This window comes from Amborella trichopoda, chromosome 1 (assembly GCF_054954075.1).
Source record: "Amborella trichopoda isolate Santa Cruz 75 chromosome 1, AtrichopodaSantaCruz75HAP2 v2.0, whole genome shotgun sequence".
Lineage (NCBI taxonomy): Eukaryota > Viridiplantae > Streptophyta > Magnoliopsida > Amborellales > Amborellaceae > Amborella > Amborella trichopoda.
Genome location: NC_142336.1, coordinates 52,909,869 through 52,926,636, shown reverse-complemented (window position 1 = coordinate 52,926,636; position 16,768 = coordinate 52,909,869). Strand labels below are relative to the sequence as shown.

The following is a 16,768-nucleotide window of genomic DNA, read 5'->3' as shown; positions in this document are numbered from 1 at the left end:
TTGACCATAAATTTTTACCCAAACAAATACTAAAATGACACCCTATTCAAACTTCATTTCTCTCTCTAAAACTCCATCTCTCTCTCTCCACTTCTCGATGAGTTTACTAGCCAAGGGATTTAGAGCTCGAACACAAGCACATCTTCTTATGTGTGTGTGAGAGATGGAGTTTTAGAGAGAGAGAGAGAGAGAGATAGAGTTTGAGTTTTAAGGAGAGAAATGGAGTTTTGAAAGAGAGATATGATGGTATGAGAAGAGATGGAGTTTTACGAGAGAGATGGAGTTTTGAGAGATAGAGGGAGACGATGATGTGAGAGAGAGATGGAGTTTTAAGAGCGAGATAGAGTTTTATAGAGAAAAAGATAGAGTCATTTCATAAGTTGTTGAGGTCAATAATACATGGTCAAACGGGTTGAAGGGGTTGGAAGATAGAAAAGATAGAATCTTTTTGCTTACAAACAATATTTTCAATTTTTAAGTCTGATGAGATATAGAAGTTAAAAATAAATGATAATAGGATATTTTTCCTAATTTTTATACATTTATCCAACGGAATTATAACTTTCAATTTTTGTGTTTTTAATATGCCTGAGTTGTGCCCCGTACTTAGCTCGGCAACGGGACTCAACCGAATAGTTAAGCACTGGCATGCACAAGCATTTCTATTGAAAGAGTATTTCGAAGAAAGCCCATAGTTAGGGCGAAGGTCATAAGGAAAAATATTTTATAAGGTGTCTACCTTATACTATTCAAGTAAGACGCACCTCAAAACCCATCAGAAAATTATAAGGTTGATGTGCACCTTATTTTGATTATTTAAGGTTGATGCTTCTCCCCTCACAAATTTTTTTTTTTTCTTATTTAGTTCATCAAAAAAAAAGTCCCCCAACTTTTTGATAGGAATAGAACTCAAGGACATCACCTTGTAGCATCCTGTCTACCTATCATTCAACCCATTCTTAGACTCCAATAGTTATGAATGTTAAGCAAAAATAAAGGTACTCAAACATTTTTTTCTTTTTCTTTTTCTTTTTCCTTTTCTTTTTCTTTTTTTTTTTTTGAAAGAGTTACTTAGCATTCTATTTTGGAAAACGTACAATACCAAATAGATGTGAAGTAGCTTTTCATATCCTCTTTGAAATTTTCATGATACACTCCAGGAATTTTCCTAAGTTCGTCGATCTGTTACCTTTTTTTGAGTTTTAAATTTCTTTTCATGTCATCTTTGAAATTTCTTTACATCTTTCATTAAACTTTGGACTTGCGCCTTAATTGGATTGTTTATGATTGATGCCTTATGCAAACGACACCCTTGAATGACCACCACACGACTATATGTTTGGATTGATCGCCAAAGTCTATTATTTTAAACGGAGTGTGTGAATGTAACATCTTCATTCCTCACTCTTTACTTTCCATCATAGATTTTAAAACAAAAATTGACGAACATACATGTATCCTGCCTCCACCCTGTTCTCCATCACTTCTAACTCAGTAAATTCAAGGGAAAAGTATAACTATACCGCTGAAATACAGTCCCTTCAAAATCCATGTTACAGATGGATTTAGAATTTAAAACGCATCCTTAATCATACTAAACGGATTTTCACTTTAGATCCATGATTTTGCAAAAATGAACATTTCAAGTATGGTCGAAAGGCATAGTTCAACGGACTTTGTTTTTACTATTTAAAACCGATTCAAGAATTCAAGCACCTGCAAGATTAAAATATACTATTTCAAATCTGTATATGAATTCCCAACTTCACGGCTCTGAAATTGGTTTTCTCAAGCGATTGGAATTTGTCAAATGCCAATTCCATATTTCAATTCATTTGTGTTTTTCCTCCGTGAGAGGAGAACAGGGGCAGCGGGAGGCGTAGGCAAGCTGTTGACAGGGAGAGATATCGAACCTGATTTTCAATCAGCAGAAACCTTTTGTGCGAGAGAGAATTGGCCAATGTCATGTTCAAAGTTAAAACATGGGCAGTGATAAACTATCTTGACTTATTATATCTCATCAAGCAATATACCCAATTATCCCCCGATTAAATATTGGATGGTTGCGACAGATCAGAACAGTCATAGCCGAATGAGCATGGGCCATCACTTTTCTGATCTTTCGTAATTCTTGGAAGCATCAAATGGCTCCAAAACGACTGCATCAGATTCCCAAAAAAAAGACTGCACCCGATAAACATGACGGCAGAACCACAAGGAACCCACATTGGGGAAAAGAGGAACCATACCGGCTGTTCTCATAATTCTTGCAAGAACAAATTAATTTTTGGTCCATCTCTACATCTCCCACAGCTGAATGTAGACCTATACCAGTCTTACTAATACTGGACCACCCAGCAAGTCCACTCCAGCAAGCCTCTCTCTCCCCCTCTCTGTCTCCCTCTCCCTCCCTCTCAGACACACACAAAAGAAATCAATCTAAATATATCAAAATACAGGCAGGGTTAATCTATACATTACATCTAAATATATACGTTCTCAAAAATGAGCCGAACCATGTCTAAACCAGTCAACCACCCATGACCCTTCCAGGATTTAGACTCATGGCAAGTTTGGGTAAACATTAGATTAAACATTGATTCAAGGCTGTCACTGTGTTTATGACCATATCTCTGTGACAAGTCTATAATCATATAAAAATACATATATAGTGATGGTTACTTTAGAACCACGGCTGCATTCCTTATGGATAAATACCTCTGGACATAATCATTTGGCAGATATCTGATGCGCTTGAACACATCAGTGTTTACATAGCGGAGCTTCGTTTTTGGGTCCGTGTAGTGAGTCTGCAATCACAAACCAATTTCAGTATCAACCATGAAACCTTTTTTTGGTTTCTGTACACCAAAGTGGCGTTCGTAACCTATGGAAGTAGAGATTGTCCACAAAATAAGAATACCATGGTCAACAGATGGTCCAGATCTGGTTGGTCTGGAGAAATGCTGAGAGAGAGAGAGTGGGGGGGGGGGAGAGAAATACACCCCACCTACTCAACTTTGTACTAGACTGGGGTGGATATTTTACAATCATGTCTTCTTCAAAAAAGAAGAGGAAGAAAAATTACAAGAACAATAAGGACAGGTTGGAAAAAATATATAGATATATCTAGAAATTTGTTCAACACATTTGTCAAAAAGGAAAAAGAAAAAGGACATTAGTTCTAACACACTCCTCACACCCAATAATGGGGGAGTCTTTGAGGACAGATGCCCAGCAAGGCAGCAAGCAAAAGGCCCCCTCCGTCCTCCAATATTACTAGTTGACATTTTCATAGTATTCATGTTAAAAACAAAATTGAGAATGTAGTACTAATGTTAAAATTGACACTGCTTAGAAACCCACTTGGAGGCAAACGACATACATGTTTAAGAGGACCCTTTTTTGGTTAGAAGTGTTTGAGGTTAAGTGCCATCGGGCTTAATGTGACTCCCTAAGTCCTTTTCAATCTTGTCATAAAATAGAACAGGTGCATGTATTTAGAAGTCCTCTACCAAGGGAATCAATTTTATTCTAATGATATGGAAAAATTATGAGAAATAGACCTCCCACACCATGCCAAAATTGGTTTAAATCAACAAGAAAGAGCATCTTAACCTCCATTGGGTGCATCAATGAAATACCAATGATAAGAAAAAACTTGCCCATTTTCGAGTATTTAAAGGAAAAGACAACTGTACAAAGTATGGCAGTGTAATGAGATAGAACCAAAGAAAATCATGACTGCAAATAATAAAGATGATAAATAATATTTGTGAAAGAATATAAAGATGAATCACCAGTTAAACACAACTCTATAAGTAAATTTTCGATTAGACAGTACAAGATATAGCACATGCACCTCAAATCCAGTTATATCGCAAAACTTCTTGGCAGGGTAAATCGAAGGTGGAGCCTCAATGTTAACATCTATAAAAAGAAAGGAAATTGAGTTACAAGCCCATCCTTTCACATAATATAGATCATTTACCTTGAACAATAAAATACGTGTATGTGCGTGCGAGAGAGAGAGGGATTTCTATTGAAAAAGGAGATTGGAGGATTCAGGCCTCAAAATAAACATACCAATTTGAAATTATTGCTGGTTGTCTTTTTAATAGTTCATGATGAACAATAATGTGTTTGCCACAATCATTACCAAATCATTCAGTTCATAGTTGTGTCCACCAATTTCGAGATTTGTGAATGTGGACCCAAAAACTGATATATTATGAGAAAATTACACACCAACTTGTTTTAAAAATTCAAAGAGTGGCAGTCATTCATAGTTCCTCTTTGAAAAGCACAAAGCAAAAAATTAACAATTGCACCAACATTAAGGCTACAAAAGCACTAACAGTTGGGCTCATCTGGAGGATAGTTTTGATAGTTCTCAGCTTGAAGGATATGCTTCAGGTGTTTCCATTGCCTGCCTCTATTCGCTCCTTTTGGGTACTTATCGGACATCTGCACCCTCTTAAAAGGGAGAACAGGGGGTAAGAGAATATCTGCATCTAAGACTTCCGGTTCCATTGGATATGAGCATCAATAGCTTTTGAATTCCTCTTCACAGGAAACTAATTCTTTCCTACAAAATTTAATGAGAAAAAAAGATGTACTATTTAATGGCAAGCCAAAAGTATATTTATTGTGCAAAAGAACGGGATCCCAAATAACGAACATATAGGGCTCTATCAAAAAGGAAATCAAAATCAAAAAGGATTTGTAAAGAAAAATTGCACCATCAAAAAATAAATAAAAGGAACCATAAATGAGCTACTTATTAATCAATCATATGTCAAACAATCAATATACAAAGTTATTCAATCATATGTTAAAAGTCAATATACAAAAGTCAATGTAACTTTCAGCTTCATGTAAATAGAAAGCAACACCACTGATAGCTAATTGTTACATGTAAAATTACAAATAAACCATCGTTTGGACTGTTTACAATGGAAAAGTGAAACATTTCTGATTCCACTGAATATAATTATATAAGAAAGAATTAGAAGACCGATATAATGCAACATCATACATTCATACTTTTTTCTTTCAAAGTTGGAATTTGATAATATCAAGCTCTCTATCATTGCCATAATGACAAACATGCACCAAAGTATCACATGTAAACGCGATGCCTGATTATATAAAATTGACCAAGGGAACATGATTTACATACTAGTCCTTTAGATTTAAGGAACCATCCCTGGTTCAGCAAAGAGGTTATTGCGTTTGGACAAGGAAACGCTGGAATAAATATTAGAGAAACCATCGTAGGCATCACTATAAGCAAGCAAGACCCAATCAATTGCCATTACCTATGTGAACTGAATTGATATAGACAAATGATTTATTGAAGGCGAGTATTTTCTATTTTACGAGGGGTATGAAACAACTATGATATGGGATTGTATACTATGAAACCATTTATTTTTAGTACAAGCAGGTCAAAATCACTTTTAGCCACTAGATGTGAAATCCAATCAGTGTTTCAAAAAGCGCTAGGCGGGTCCTAGGCGGCCCAAGGGGTCCAGGTCGCCCAGCACCTAGGAGGGTGCCCAGCTGGGCGCCAAAAACCTGGGCGGCCCAGTTGAATCCAAAAAGGATTCTACAATTATATATTGTATAAAATATAAGAATTAGGTATTTAGGGCATATCAGAATTCAAAATATACTACACATTAGCACACACTCCATAAGCATAACTATAAGTGGGTCCATAATCCATATCCAATTAAAATTTACCATTCATAGTTCAATCAAAGTTCAAAGTTTAATAATTATTCGACATTCATCATTCATCATCAGAAAAATTCGGGTAAGCTGCATTGGCATCATATTCATCAGAGTCGTCACCCTCCCCGACATATTGGTCGTCCTCATCCGTCTCTTCTTAATCTGCCTCTTCTTCCTCCTCCACCCTCGTTCTCTGTGGAGAAGATCTAGTGGCCCAAGAAGGGTCAGCTGATGTTTCAGAAGCATTCATATCCATATCTCATGTCAATCCTTCATGCCCCTTGACCTCATCATCATCAACTAACCACTCCATAGCATTGTCCATATTTTTTTCTCTGATGGGGGTCTCTCTTATCTCTCTTAGCAAGCTTGTCCTTCAAGAATCGATTATACTTGACATAGACTAGGTCATTGAGCCTCTTTGATTCAAACATGTTCCTTCTCTTTGTATGAATTTAACAAAATCAAATGAAACTAATTAAAATCTATGGTTCATGTATTATTAATACAATTATACAAATTACCCTTACGGCCTTACCCCTTCAAAAGTACTCCAATTGCACCCACAACCAGATGAGGAAGTAGTTAGGTTTAAGATCTGAATGGCCAACTTTTGTAAATTTGGAGAACTACACCCATGTTGGCTCCATCAATTTGGCTACAAAGATATAAAATAAAATCATAAATAAAAAATAAAATTATAAAAATGAAATTTGATTACTTGAACTTGATGAACTTAAGAATATTATTACTACCTAGATCAATTTTGGACATTTGCCTCATCGCCCTTAGAGCCCCAAAAGACTTTAATAAGCACTTGTAATTTATCAGCTTATCAGCGCATATAATATCCTGGATATCAGGATCAAGGACTAGCACATCTACACACATTAAATCCAGTCATTTGTGTGTATATCCTTGTCAAAATAGAAAAAAGCTGGGTTCAAATAATAACTAGCTGCATGCAATGGCCGACGTAGCTGCCTATCCCACTTCTCATCAATAATCTCTCAAACAGGCTTGTAGCAATTCTCATCATCATCAAAATTTTGGGCCATATCTTTTTTGCATTTCTCCATAGACTCGTATATATAGCCCATAAAAGACTTGTCATTATAAACCATGCGAAGGACTTTGACAAGAGGAAAAACTACCTTAAGAGCACCCTTCACCCCTCGCCAAAAAGCCTTACAAAGGATAATATCTCTCACCTTCTTCCCAACCTGATCCTTGGACTACTTGCATGCTCTCCAATCTGCCTCAACTGCACTCTCCTCGAATGTATGCTATCTAGGCATAAGTACCAGATCGCAAATCTCGTGACCCCAAGCCTCACAATCTCTTTTTTCTTTGTAAATCTACGTATCATGCTGAAGGTGAGATGGTGGCCATAAATGAAATTTGTAATTGACTTTGCCTTCTTCACTGCACCTGATATCTCGATTAAACCACCAAGAGCCTCAAGCATGAGGTCTATACAATGTGTTGCACATGGTGTCAAAAAGATTCTAGGATAAGCTATGCGCAACAAATTAGCTGCAGCAACATTAAGAACAGCATTGTCTGTGACAACCTGTACAACATGATGCTCCCCAACCTCTTTAATTTTCTTCTCTAAAACTTGGAATATGTAATGGGCATCATGGATACGATCAAAGGCATCAATAGACCTCAAAAAAAAAATCCCTAAAGGACAATTCACAAGCAAATTCATCTGACTTCTTCTCTTCCTATCACTCCAAGCATCAGTCATAATAGAAACACCATACTTCTACAGCTCCCCTCTTAACTTCTACAGCTTCCTTCATGACACTCACAGCCTTTTTCAAAAGAGGCTCTGAAAGCTCATATGGGGTTGGGGGTTTCATCCCAAGCCCAAATTGGCCAATTGCCTCTACCGCGGCATAGAAGATGCTTAAGTGAGCGGTATTGAAAGGAATGTTCGCCTTATAAAACCATGTAGCAAGATATTAAGCAGCTCTATCTCTCTCTACCTTCATTTTATTTTCAATGGTAGTTTGCTTCTTTGTTTTCTCTCCTGCAACCTCAAGGTCAGACTGAGGCAAAAAACTATCCATAGGGCCTCTAACACGAGGCTTCATACTTCCAAAACCAGAACCAGAAGCAATTACAACTCCCTTTCCCTTTCCCCTAATAATGGATTGTTCTACTTCTACTTCTTGACATCTCTCTCCAATCCCATCCTCATCACTATCATCATCATCATCATAAATGACCCGAACCCCAGACATAATCTCCGCTATGGAGGCAAATCTCTCATCTTTTTTCATTTTTACCATATTCAAAAAATTGATTATTTCCTCTTTAACAGCATCAAGAGTCTTTTTACATGGGGCAACATCCCCCTGATACCTGCAAGATGTTTCTTGAACCGGTTTATGCCGCCTTTTGTATCCTTCTCACAAAAATTGCATCTTATGCAATTTTTATCATTAGGATCTGGGTTATAGCCATATTTCCAACCGGGATCACCACTCCTATTAAATCCTAAATAATACATCTCAAAATAATGCAATTTATATAAGCAATAAAAAAATTACTTACTTTGAGTTTGACTGCTCAATCTCCAAACTTCCACCTCAAAGATGCTTCTAAGGACTCAAAATCTTCTAAAAACATTTCTCTCTATAAAATGGACTCCAACAAGTTCTCCATTTTGGCCCTTTAGTATCAAAAAAATGGACAAAAAATGCCCCCACCGAAAGCATTTCCGCCTCTGGGCAGGGCGCTGGACCTGGGGGGCCGCCCAAGTCTGGGCGTTGGGCGGGTGCCTAGGCCTAGGCGATGCACCTAGGCCCCCAGATCCGCCTAGGCGGCTGCCCAAGCAATAGGCGATCCGCTTTTTGGAACATTGAATCCTATAAATGAAAGTTCATCACAACATTCGAGAAATTCAATTTTAGACTTTCTGCCCAAACAATGACACATCCTCAACCACCTGATTTCAAATCTAACAGTCAATGATAATTGTGACATCCTTATATCAAAAGTAAATGGTGTCACTGTATACATTTCCTTATAATATTAGGGTAAAAAAGTGCATGCTCAAATAAAAGAAAGCACAGCCAGTATATACCATTAGCAAATCACAGTTAAATCGCCAATTTTTTTAAAAAAACAGCATTTTTATAGAAACAGTTTTATACGGCGATTTTTTGAAAAGGTCGGCAAAAAATCACGTAGTTTTCATAAAAACGTTTAAAACGTGCTTTTTCATAATACGATTTAAATCAGGCCAAAAATTGTATCTTTTCTACATATAATTTTTTTAAAAAAAATACTTTTTTTTCCCTGTTTTGTCCTATTACAGCCATTGCTACTTTCATGCTTTTGAAAAAAATATTCTTATTTCAAAAATAAAACCTAAAATAGAAATTGCTATACCCACTATGTGTTCTTCAAAGCGACAATTGCAGATTAAATTTTTTTTTTCCCTCTTTTTAAAAAAACTTAAACAAATAGATGCAAATTTCAGTTGTTATTATGGAAAATCATTGTGTAAATGAAATATTGTTTCTAGCAAATCATTTTGTACAGTAAATCATTGTGAAAGAAAATCATATACATGCAGATTTCTGTGATTATTTGTGATAATTGTTTTTATGAAAATACTATTTATGGCACAAATCAGAGCTCAAAACATAGTCTTTTACTGATGAATGAGAAGTAGAGAGTGTGACTACAAGACCAAGTAATCAATATTTTATTTTGATTATGTGATAACAAAGATAAACAATATAGTGTAAACTGTAAACTTACAAGAGCAAGCAATTTTACATATAGGAATAGTTCCCCAAACCTAATCCTTCAGCTCTGCTTGCTGTTTCCCCAAGAAAATGAAAAACCCTCTTCCTTTTCTCTCCCTAAAAATCAATTAGGGCCTCCTCACAAATCGTTAGGTCTTTCTCTCGAACAACATCCCAAATGAAAGAGAAAAACCCTCTTCAAACTATATCCCAAATCAGCATCCTATCTTCCTTTTCTCTCTCCAAAAATCATTTAGTGCCTCTTCCATTAGGGTTTGTGAAGCTGATGATCTCTTCCTTCTTCCTTCTTCTCTATCTATAAACCCTAATCGCTATGAGCCCAGCCCTATTTTCTTCTCTTCCTTCTTCCTTCTTCTCTCTCTAAATCGTAAACACTGAGATGTGAAACCCAAATTTCTACGAGCCTCCTTTCAATTAAAGAAATTCATAAAACTTTAACCCTAGTTATGGAGTGACCATGGTCACCATACCATAGTAAAATCCCTATAATGAGAAAACAAAAATCGTGTATTTTTTTGGTACTTGCTAAGTAGGTGTGATGTTTTAAGTATTTAATGAATAAATTTATAGAGTATATTTGTTACCATACCATAGTTAAAAGTATTCATATATAGTATATTTGTTTTTGGTATGTAATAAGTAAGTGTGATGTTTCTTAAAGTATTTAATGAGTAGATTTTATATGATACATTTTTTTTGGTATATACTACTTCATTATATATTTAATATTGGATAATTGGATGAGAGTCACGAGGCATCTAAATTAATTAACTTAATTATATTAGTCTAGTAAAGTTTTTATTTATGAATTAGTTATTGATGGCTTTGACATAATTTTTATTTTTTAGAATTTCAAAATTTCTAATATTATAAATTTATCCAATTTTTTTACTCCGATTTTTTGGGCCTAATTCGATATATTAGCGATATTTTTATATGAACTATTTTTGCCGATCTGTATTTTTTACCTGATTTTTTCATCCGACTTTTTAAAATAAAAACGATTTGTTTCCGATTTTCTAGTGAGCCGATTTATTGATAGTCTCCGACTTGCTAACTATGGTATATAATGGCAGTAAGCTCAGTAGTACAATAACTACAAGCAAAATAAGATTTCTTGATGCCAACCTTGAGTACACACTTAGAAAATTCCAAGTAAAAAATATTGGTCATATTTCTCATCTGAGTTCTGAGGTTGGAAGTTGATTAATAAAGGAAAACAAGACATATTTCTCAGATCTCTAAGTCAAAACATGAAATTTATCAAGGTCCTCTTTGGACCCATCTTACATCGGTGTAAGAGCCAGATATAGTTTTCATTTCATCATTACTATCCAACAAGGGAGGAAGCCATTCAATACGGCCAACTTTCAAGAAGTGGGTTAGCTTCAAGAATGAATTGTAGGCCATCAATTTGGGAACATGAGGATGAAAAAATAAGCTTATTTCTTTTTCTCCTTTAACAGTGACTGTATATAATGAACTTGTATGATCTACTAGTATTTATGCTCATCAAGTGATAGAACTCCACATATGCGAACAGAATTATAATTGGATAACTCTAAAGAGAGGGTATATCTGATAAAAAGGAGTAAAAATAATACATGGGATACAATATCACATACAATCATTAAGACACACAATGAGAATGTGAATTTATAAGGTTATGAAATTATGAATGATACTTACTTGATAATTGAGGACTCCAAATAAGAGTAATGCGCAGATTAAGAGGACTCATTTATGCCTAGTGCAAAAGTAAGTATTATATGAGTTCTCTCCTTTGTTTAGTTGCAAGCAGTGGTTTAAAAAACGGATTGATGCCCCGGATCGGGCACCCCAAAAACCCATCTGGATCAGTGAACTGGCGTTTTGGATAAGGAATCTGCCAAATTGATCAAATTCGGCAATAAAAAAAAAAATTATTAAAAAACATTAAAAATGTTATTTTCTATGAATCCAATAAAAAATGGGGGTACTACATTATTAACTTTCATTTTTTTCATCAATATGCGAATATTGAAATGTTCCTTCCCTCAATGAACTTATGTTAACCATTAAATTAACATCACACAACCATAAAATTATCATGGATGAAGTATCTTATAATTTCATCTAATTTAAAATATATTATTGACAACTGTAAGAAAAAATAGTACAATACATCATGGTTTAAAAAAACGGATCGGTGATTTTTTAAACACTGACCGAATTCAAAAAATAAGACATTATTTAAAAATAAGAACAATTCTACAATGTCTTATACTATCATCAAATTCAAAAAATCTTATTTACAACAATAAGAAAAAACAATACATTGCAAAATTTATAATACAAATAAATTAATAAATAAAATACAAGATTTGATTATCAATACATAATTATTAATTATAACATTATAATAAGAATAAAAATAAAACCCCCTATAAATTTTAATATTATGAAATTAAAATATTTTTAAAAAAAATTATCCTGAAAATTGGAAAATAAAGATACCAATTTTCAAAGCAAAAAAAAGCCTCTTGGCAATACGCACAACAGCTATAAACAAAAAAAACAAAAAAAAAAAATGATAACAAAACTTTGAGTAAGCTTTAAACATCTTTCAAACATTCAATACAAATATAAATGATATATTTACAAGTGTATTTTTTTAGACAATGATGATTAAGGTTCAAATTTTTAAATTCTACCTTGTATATATGGTTTTTCAAAATTTACCATTAAAAATAAGTAAATGATAGAATGTTGTCACATTCTATGTAACAATAATAATTTATTAAATAAAACAGCAATTTAATATATTATATTACGTGATATTCAAAACAATAAAAATTTCAATACAACAAGAACAATTTTAACATAATTATAATAAATAATTATAGTTTTTTAAAAATTTTGACATTATTATATTCATTCAACATAATAATATTAATGTCATTTTAATATTCATATTCACTTAATTACAGTGACATAAGTTTAACATAATTACATTGAGTTATTAACATAAATAAAAAAAATCGTATAATTATATTAATTCTTGAAAATTTATTATGTGTGGTTTGTTTTTTGTATTTATGTGTAATTCAAACTTAGTTATATGTACTTTATTTTTGTAAATTATAAAACTAAAAATGAATATAATTAATTAAAAAAGAAAAATAAAATTTTCATTTTGCAGACCATTAATTTTATAGATGATAGTTTCCTTATATAAGAGAGAGCTATTAATGAAAACGTCTCCTTTAATTGTAGACTCTATTGCCAAGGCAGAAGAAATATCCCACATCGATAGATGGTGGGAAGAAATATGCTTATATAACTTAGAAATGTACAGCATTTGGTTGTCAATGTGACACGTGGGAGGTTGACCTTACCTGTGCATTGTACGTGGCCACATAGTTTGGCAGTTTTCAAAATCGATGACATCATCAGGGCAAACCGGTGACATGTTCGCTTTATGACATCATCAGAGCGAACCTATGCGGTGACGTGTTTGCTTTATGACATCATCAGGGCGATTTCTTGACAAAAACGGCCGGAACCCATTTTATTAGTGGATCCAAAACGGTGTCACCAATACCCAATCCGAATCACTCAATCCCGGATCGGATCGGCGATTTTTTAAACACTGGTTGCAAGACACTAGCCTTAACAAGATGGAAATTAAGAATGCCTTCTTAACAGAGATATTAAAGATGGTATTTCTATGCAGCCAAGCCTCTAATGCCTTCAACTATCCACTAGTTAGTATACTAAAATGTAAAATAAGCTCTGTTTTGATTCAACAAGATCATGGCCAGTGCGTGGGCCTTGAGGATAAAGATTCAAACACGTCACACGAAAAGGTATATGTAAGGGCTGATCTCTCAAATGCATCTCACAAACAAGAAGACATTTGATACTCCATTCAAGATCAATGTCAAGTAAGCAACATATCTTTCACATCCCCCTCCTCTTCAGAATGTGTTTTCCCTTGCATTGGCCCCAGTGTATGAGTTTTCTTCAAAAATATGACAATATTTTTCCCTAAGAGAAAAACGCAACGGCTTTCTCGCTAGGCTAGCCGTTGCTTCTTGCAAGAAAATGGATACGCATTAGTGCAACGGCTTTTGCGCTAGGCTAGCTGTTGCTTCTTTGCTTTCGAGCCATAATTCCAATCGGTGTTTAAAAAATCGTCGATCCGGATCAGGTATCGGTGACACCGTTTTGGATCTGTTAATAAAACGGGATCCGGCCGTTTTTGTCAAGATATCGCCCTGATGACGTAATAAAGCGGACACGTCACCGGTTCGCCCTGATGACATCATCGGTTTTGAAAACTGCCAAACAAATTTTTTTGAAACCCACGTAGTTTTTTTAAAACAGAGCGATGACGTCATCAACTTTGAAAACTGATGGTACAAAAGACCAACTACATGACCATGTACAATGCACATGCAAGGTCAACCTCCCGCATGTCACATTGACAACCAAATGCTATACATTTCTAAGTTATATAAGCATATTTCTTCCCACCATCTATCGATGTGGGATATTTTTTTGCCTTGGCAATAGAGTCTACAATTAAAGGAGACGTTTTCATTAATAGCTCTCTCTTATATAAGGAAACTATCATCTATAAAATAAACAGTCTACAAAATAAAAAAATTATTTTCCTTTTTTAATTAATTATATCCATTTTTATTTTTATAATTTACAAAAATAAAGTACATATAGCTAAGTTTGAATTACGCATAAATACAAAAAAACAAATTACACATAATAAATTTACAAGAATTAATATAATTATATGAATTTTTTTTATTTATGTTAATAACTCAATATAATTATGTTAAACTTATGTCACTGTAATTAAGTGAATATGAATATTAAAATGACATTAATATTATTATGTTGAATGAATATAATTATGTCAAAAATTTTAACAAACTATAATTATTTATTATAATTATGCTAAAATTGTTATCGCTATATTGAAATTTTTATTGTTATAAATATATTAAAATATCACATAATTTAATATATTAAATTGCTATGTTATTTAATAAATTATTATTGTTACATAGAATGTGACAACATTTTATCATTTACTTATTTTTAAAGCTAAATTTGGAAAAACCATATATACAAGGTAGAATTTAAAACTTTGAAACTTAATCATCATTGCCTAAAAAAATAAACTTGTAAATATATAATTTATAATTATATTGAATGTTTGAAAGAGGTTTAAAGCTTACTCAAAGTTTTGTTACCAATTTTTTTTTTTTTTATAGCTGTTGTGCGTATTGCCAAGAGGCTTTTTTTTTTTTTCGTTGAATTTTGGTATCTTTATTTTTCAATTTTTAGGATAATTTTTTTTTGAAATATTTTAATTTCATAATATTAAAATTTATAGGGGGTTTTATTTTTATTTTTATTGTAATGTTATAATTAATAATTATATATTGGTAATCAAATATTTGTATTTTATTTATTAATTTATTTGTACTATAAATTTTGTAATGTATAGTTTTTCTTATTGTTGTAAATAAGATTTTTTGAATTCGATGATATTATAAGACATTGTAGATTTGTACTTATTTTTTGAATTCGGTCAGTGTTTAAAAAATCACCGATCCGTTTTTTTAAACCTTGATGCAATGTACTATTTTTTCTTAAAGTTGTCAGTAATATATTTTAAATTAGATGATATTATAAGATACTTAATCCATGATAATTCTATGATTGTGTGATGTAAATTTAATGGTTAACCTAAGTTTATACAGGGAAAAAACATCTCAATATTGGCATATTGATGAAAAAAGATGAAAGTTAATAATGTAGTACCCCCATTTTTTATTGGATTCATAAAAAACAATATTTATAATGATTTTTAATAATTGTTTTTTTTTTTTTTATTGCCGAATCTGACCGATTCGGCGGATTTCCAATGCGAACCGCCTATTCACCGATCCGGATGGGTTTTTGGAGTGCCCGATCCTAGGCACCGATCCATTTTTTAAACCACTGGTTCCAAAGCATAGTTTTCTTTATACACTTAACAACTGGGTACAGGATCCTAGACTCATATAACTCTCCTAATACCCCAACCAAACAGATAAATGTACCAGATGAACACACTATCTCCTTCATATAAAACCAATTAAAGAAAACATAGAGCCTGGAATATAGAGAAAACTTCTAAGAAATCAGAAAAAGGATGGGAAACTAATAGCATGCAGAGAATCCCAAAAAAAATCTCACTTTTCACATGGAAATTGAAGTAAACACCCGAAACAACTAATGAAAATAGAAAATCACCTGCCCCTGATGTGAATTTGCAATATCAATAATCCAATTCAATTAAAAAGCCAATAAATAGCAAAACAGAAAAAAAAAAAAAAAAACAAGAAGAAGAAGAAGATAAATTCGTATGGATAAATTAAATGAAAGGTAAAAACAGAAAAAGGAATAAGCTACGTTAGATTAAATATTTCAATAACCTTGCAATGGAAGATGAAACCACTAACCATGAGAGAGATCCAAAGCCAAATAAATCCAACATATAGATTATAAATTCACAAAGGAAGGAACCTCACAAGCGATGATTAAAAAGACACAATGCACGCCTCTCCTTCTCATTGAGATAGACAAACAGAAAAACAGAGCTCGAATAATTGGAAATAGAGAGGGAAAAAAGTACCTTCTCTTTCTCTTTCTACTTCATGCCTCTTTCCCTTCAAGAATGGAGATTTTGGGTTTAGGGTTTCTTCAAAGTCATGGAGCTGCAGAGACCATTCGTGCCAGGTTAGGGCATTTCGGAGCTTTCGATTCTATGGAAACTAGGGTTTGCGGTTATTTCGTTTGGGGACTGGTTTTTGGGGCACAGATGAGAGAGAGCAAATGACTTTTCCATGGAGAGGGTCACACATAAAAGGTACAACAAGAGAAAGAGTCACCAACAAAGTTATCGAAGGAGCGAGACTTAGCGGGGGACGCAGGTAAGGTGCACCTTCAAATTTTAACATGCTATATAATTTTGATGTAAAATGTTCGTCGGCAAAAATCTATTTTTATATCAACTATCAAATTTTAAATTTCAAAAAGGATTAAAATCAAGCAGATTATAAACATATGAAAATTTTGAAAGTAGATGGTGGAGATAATATATCGTAAAATACACTATTGAGACTTTAAAAAATTTTATTTTTCATAGTCATACATCTCAATGTCGAGATGATCAATCAAAAGGTTTTCAA

General features: G+C 33.4%; 1 protein-coding gene across 3 annotated transcripts; it reads right to left on the bottom strand.

Moving 5' to 3' along the window:
- Window positions 1-2,430: 2,430 nt before the first annotated feature.
- LOC18434851 (chromatin-remodeling complex subunit) lies at window positions 2,431-16,555 on the bottom strand. 3 transcript variants are annotated; one of them, XM_088873268.1, is made up of 5 exons: window positions 16,213-16,553; window positions 11,217-11,412; window positions 4,359-4,588; window positions 3,863-3,930; window positions 2,431-2,810 (listed from the first exon to the last, which is right to left on the bottom strand). In XM_088873268.1, the coding sequence occupies exons 3-5, from the start codon at window positions 4,531-4,533 to the stop codon at window positions 2,679-2,681; spliced, it is 375 nt and encodes a 124-aa protein (XP_088729394.1). In that variant the 5' UTR covers window positions 4,534-4,588; window positions 11,217-11,412; window positions 16,213-16,553; the 3' UTR covers window positions 2,431-2,678. The 3 variants fall into 3 exon arrangements, with proteins under 3 accessions (XP_088729394.1, XP_020523137.1, XP_006844977.1); XM_020667478.2 differs by having other exon boundaries at window positions 11,217-11,274; window positions 16,213-16,414; XM_006844914.4 differs by lacking the exon at window positions 11,217-11,412 and having other exon boundaries at window positions 16,213-16,555.
- Between the last annotated feature and the right edge of the window lie 213 nt (window positions 16,556-16,768).

Excerpts from the sequence above, each read along its gene's own strand:
- LOC18434851 (XM_006844914.4), bottom strand. The coding sequence starts at position 4,533 with ATGGAACCGGAAGTCTTAGATGCAGATATTCTCTTACCCCCTGTTCTC. Across the intron at positions 3,931-4,358 it reads TCCTCCAGATGAGCCCAACT|ATGTTAACATTGAGGCTCCA; the intron begins GTTAGTGCTTTT and ends TTCTTTTTATAG. Across the intron at positions 2,811-3,862 it reads GCGATATAACTGGATTTGAG|ACTCACTACACGGACCCAAA; the intron begins GTGCATGTGCTA and ends TTGTGATTGCAG.